The 5,618-nt window shown below is 40.9% G+C and overlaps 1 protein-coding gene across 1 annotated transcript; it reads left to right on the top strand.

Moving 5' to 3' along the window:
- The first annotated feature begins 687 nt into the window (after positions 1-687).
- Positions 688-3,006, top strand: LOC135595048 (protein CASPARIAN STRIP INTEGRITY FACTOR 1-like). Its single transcript, XM_065085552.1, has 3 exons — positions 688-1,225; positions 2,234-2,289; positions 2,589-3,006. The coding sequence occupies exons 1-3, from the start codon at positions 1,072-1,074 to the stop codon at positions 2,727-2,729; spliced, it is 351 nt and encodes a 116-aa protein (XP_064941624.1). The 5' UTR covers positions 688-1,071; the 3' UTR covers positions 2,730-3,006.
- Positions 3,007-5,618: the final 2,612 nt, after the last annotated feature.

Below are 5,618 nucleotides of genomic sequence, written 5' to 3' on the forward strand. Positions count from 1 at the left end.
TTCCACGCGATCGTTCCTTGTCGGTTACTATATTTAGGCGAAAGATACTTTTGGTGCGCAGCTCAGCATCGGACGACGCAGCACTCAGCCATCGCATGACTGTGATTATTGTAGATAACATAATAGTGGTCAAGTCACTTTCCATAAAGTTAATTACATTAAAACCCACTTTCTGAGACTAAAGGCATCGGAATATTAAAACCTTACGCATCACTTCATTCTCCACCGTTGTCTTCCAGCGGGGTGGTCGGTTCCATGTCCTTGTCCTCGTCGATGATTTGAAGCACTACGCATCCACTTCGTTTACTTTTTATACACTCTCTGGTCCTCTTTAGGTGAAACGATGATCCCCAAGGTTACAGTGCATCGCACTCACGCATGGCACCCGCCTTTCTCTTTTGTATGGGTCGGCTTGCTGCTGCAGTAGCTTCCAAGCCACTTTGATAGCCGCGAATATGTCACTACGGCTCCTCTTGTTTCGAAGAAAAGCCAGTCCCCTCTCTTCGTTAGACTACGACAGAACGTGGTGGTTCCCTTGAAGAATAAATGTTCCTCCCATCCCTCGCCTCCCTGCACGTACCAACATACTTAAGCGTCTAATATCAATTTCAAGAAAGAAGGCAACCAAATAGTCTTACACTACATATACATCGGGCTTTGTTTGAAATAAGTAAAGAGTTGAGGACACCCAGTAGCACCACCACTGCTTTATTCTTCAAGCAGCCGGTTCTCTGAAAACAATGCTTATTCTATGGTGGTTGATGGCTTAAATCTCAAGCATGCTGCGGTGTTGCCATCTCGATGACTTGCACGCGCTGAAGTCAGTCTCGGAGAGAGAGAGAGAGAGAGAGAGAGAGTCGCTTATGGCTACTATCTAAGCTCCTAATGCTCCATGGAGAAAGTACTGTCTCTCCACTTTTTCTACGTTTAACTTAAAACTGAGAGTCCAGTGGGATTCGCCTTGTCACGTTTAAAGAATTGACTCTCCAACGCACCCGATCTCTCACCCGTTCTTCGCCAACCAACGCTGCTGGTTGCATTCCATTCCGAAGCCTCGCTTCTTATCTATCTATGCGCTCGGAGAAGGAGGAGAAGGAGAAGAAGGAAAGGAAGAATTTGCGACGGAGTTCAGGGAAGTTTTCCATCATGGTCTTCGTGGCTCCCAAGAAGCTCACTGTCCTCCTAATTATCGTCTTGGCTTCACTTCCATCCATTGCATTGGCAGGCAAGTCTTTTGGGTAATTTCCATTCTCCTAGCGTAATAGGCTCCATGCTGGTTAGAGTAATGCAGAGAACAATACATTCTGCAATATGATCAAGTCGAAGCACACACCAAAATTAGTTTACTTGACAGGTTCACCTGATTTTTTTTCTTGTCGCTATTACGGACACAGCCTTCGTTAACAAACATAAACTTGTCCTTCGCTAATCGAGAAGGACAAGTTTCTCCTACTTCTTTTTTGTTTCTTTCGTTTGAACCGAGGACTACTTACTAAAAGAAGCATCAAGAGCGTGGAAATGAAAGCAGAAGGAAGAAGAAACAAGGGCTCAGAATAGATGAAGGAGAAGTTTGATATATGGCGCGCTTAAACAGCTTTAATCACGCATCCAATATCAAAACCATCTTTTATAAGTAGCGTTTAATATCTGTACCTTTTTCTGCTTCTCGTAAAAATGACAAATGCTACGCAGAGATAGTCATCATCAAATAAACCGATCATAATATGTTTCTTAACCCTTTCTTTTAGACTTTAGTAAGCTCCTCAATACGTGTAGTAAGCATATCTTGATGGATCCTTTATAAATGTTTAGCTTCTTTTCTCTAGCTACTACCTCATATACGTCTCGCAAGCTCCTCAATGCTATCTATATATGAAGTATGAGGTACTAGAAAAAAAGAAGCTAATGCATTTATTAAGGATCTACCAAGAATCCAGAATCAGAAGCTAAGCACTTTGTATATGGAACGCTCGCTAGTTTTCCATTTCCAGTGTGTAAGATGCAGCTTTCTTTTTCTAGGAGAATATAACGAAAATGTATGGATGGTCACCCACCCCAAGTGACAACATCCACACCGTCAACGAAACAGCTATAAACTTTGAGAACATTTACTCGCAAACTACATTCTTGATATGATTTTTTATTATTATTTTAACTTTAAATTGTAGTAACGTATGAGGAAAAATATTCAATAGGTTTTGTATGCACGCTTCATTTGTAATGGATTTTGCAGGGCGGCAAACAAGGATTTTTGGTAAATACGCAGCACCAGCGGGGTCCACGATGAAGGTAGATATCCGTCAAATCTAATTATAATTCTGAGGTATATACGTACATACCGATGATGACTAAGAAACAGAACGAGAGGCAAACGAGAATTGTGAAGTAGAGAGAGGTGTGGTTCCAGTAGATCACACAAACTCCTAAAATCATGCCAAAAGAAGAGCCAAGTAAGAAGGCGTTAGCCAGAGGAAAAATCCTTGTTTTGCGTCTTCTCACTTGAGTGATTACGTATCACTAGTTAGACAATTTCAGTTTATCTTTCTTCTTATATTTCTTTTGACAAAGCTTTTTTGCATTGACGGCAGGATTTATCCAAGCATGGGTTGCACCAGCAACAAATCTCCATTGTTCATTACAGGATTCTCAAAGTCAATACAAAAGACTACGGAAGCTACGATCCTTCTCCATCTCTTTCCAAGCCTCCTTTCAAGCTCATACCCAACTGATCTAATCGAAGTTGCTTGGTCTTGGGGAACAACACTTGGTTACTTCGAGCTAATGCTTTCATTATATGTGATCTATAGTTAAGTACTGTTTGGTTCCTAAGATATGTATCGGAAGTTACTGTCTTGAGATACAAATTTATGCTCATGTCCCTTCCGTTTCCATGTGAATATGTCATGTGTGATGAAGCAAAATGTATTAGATGCTACAATGGATGATCTAAGTTACCCACACATTATTCTTACAATAAACCTCTTTGCTTTACATGTACTTGGATTAGATCATTCCATGAACATGGAAGAAGGTTTCAATTGCTTTCGAACCGTGGTTTTCAATTTTGCTTCAATGATGTTTATATATATATATATATTAACAGGATAAATAAAGTACTTAGTCGGTTCCTATCCTAGTCCAAAAACAAGTGCTTGCCTTCTTACGGGTATTAAAAAATTCGAGCGATTTCCCCTGGATTAAAAAATGTCAAGAGACGTTTGAGAAGTTGAAACTTGCCAAGTTGTCATGACTCTCATCCATTCCACGTGAGGTTCTTAACCTCTATTTTGCTACCATGGAGCAAGCTACTAGCTCGATAATGGTGTGAGACAACTCGTGAGTCAAAAGACTCATTTATTATGTCAACCATATACTAAGTGGAGTCGAGGAGTGATACCTCTCTAACGAGAGGTTGGCTTTTATGCTTGTATTGGTGGTAAGAAAGCTTCATCCTTATTTTTAAGTGCATCCTATACAGGTGATCATCAATCAACTACTCAAACAAATCCTTGCACTATTTGATATCTCAGGACAGATGTTAAGATGGTTGGTAGAGCTGGATGAGTTCGACATCTAATATATATCGAGGGTTGCCATTAAGGCTCAAGCGTCAATGGATTTCATATTGGACTTGACACCCTAGCCCTAGGATGAAGCCGACAAGCATGGACCCTGTTCGTAGACAACTATATCACATTTGAAAGGGGTGGCACTAGACTTATCCTAAAAGGCCCATACAAGTAGATATATGTGGAAGCTTTAGTTGCGAGTTCAAAATCTCCAATAATGAGGTTGAATATGAAGTATTTCTCTTAGGGCTTTGACTCGCCCGAGAACTCTAGGTGTAGGAGTTAACAATGTTTAGTAATTCATAACTAGTCATGAGCTAAGTTGACAAGAGCTATAAGGCAAAAGATGAAAAAAATGGAGAAGTACCTTACCGAGATGTAATGTTTAGCCCAAAGCTTCTCCTGACTCAATATATTATATGTACCTTGTGTAGAAAATACCCAAGTTGATGCATTAGCCAGGTTAGCCTTCAACCAAGCCCCAAGGGAGGGCTGGCTAGTAGTCGAAATGCTACGTACTCAAACCATTAAAGATTATGACATGGCCATAACTGAGGAGGAACATGCTAGTCATAAGTGTCCTGTAAGCCAATCACGTGAATGATAACACGTGTGACTTGACACACGACTTTTTTGTTTATTATTATTATTTGATATTTTATCATTTTATATTACTTGTTACTTGAATATATTGTGATGGCAATGGATCTGTACAATAGGAATCAGATCATGATGAGATTACGATAATATGACCGATTCGCCTTTAAATAGAGATACTAAATAATCCTGGTTATAGATTACTCGAGAGGGACATCGAGAAGGGCACAAGTTAGAGTAGCGATCGGGTTTTCTGGAACGCTGCAGATGTGGATATATAGGCCAGGCTTCTATTAGCTAGAAGGGCACAAGGTGGGATGGTTCTCTCACCAAAAGGGAGGGGAGATGCTTGGGTTCTCGTCATGCTGTTCCTCTGGAAGATTTCCAGAGGTGGTGCGGGGAGCCCACAAAAGAGGAACTCCCATCGTGCAATCACTCTGGACTTGATCGGGGCCGGCAGTTCGATCTCCTGTTGGCCCATGCATGCATCTGTTTCCAAAAAGACTCGTTCCAGTCCATGCATGGGCACCGATGGAGTTGGATTTGCCGCTCGTAATACAAATAAAACACATCCACCAAATCAACATCAAAGTTAGAAGAGGAGAAAACCAGAAAGATGGGAAAACTTGAATACTTCCACGATGCCATATTCTACCGTCAAGTGAAACGAGCCATGCCAACCGACAAAACCTCGTGCCCGTTTTCTGTCCATTTATACATACGTGTGTGTGTGTGTGAAATGCATAGAACTCGTGATGTTCTAGTCTTGAATGACCTCTGTTCCTGGAACGGATGGGGCCAATCCTCCCGTGTAATCATCTTTCGTTCTGCTTTGTCCGGATTCCAATTAAGAGATTTAATTGAGACACAAATATCGCTCGAATATTTACTTGGAAACGTACGAAATGTACGTGTAAACAGCAGTTTGGTCGGCATGGAGATGGGGAAAGTAGAGCAGCCGATCATGCGATGGGAGGGAAGGAGCGTGAGTTGGTGTCGTCGCACGCAAGCACCAAATTAACTCTTGCGCTGCCTTCCTCCCATCGGTACGCTGTCCACACAATCGCACCGCGTGCTCGGTGGGATCTTTCCTTTTGGATATATATATATATATATATATATATATATATATATATATATATATATATATATATATATATATATATCGTGATCTTAAACCAAATCAGCACCTTATTTTGCATTAATCCTAGTGCAGTTAGATGATGTTACTTATCATCATTCATTTACACAATTCATAAGCAATTACGTCAACATCCGAAACATACGGACGTACGGACTTAAGCTTGCCATCGCCTTCAAAGCAAAAGACAGCATCAACACATGAATTTATCTATTTTTGAAGAGATTTTACTTACCCCCACCTCTTCAAACTACAAAAGCCATACATCAGAAGCAGAGGTGAATGGCTTGTGTACCGATCAAGACTTGCTC

Source organism: Musa acuminata, chromosome BXJ1-10 (assembly GCF_036884655.1).
Source record: "Musa acuminata AAA Group cultivar baxijiao chromosome BXJ1-10, Cavendish_Baxijiao_AAA, whole genome shotgun sequence".
Lineage (NCBI taxonomy): Eukaryota > Viridiplantae > Streptophyta > Magnoliopsida > Zingiberales > Musaceae > Musa > Musa acuminata.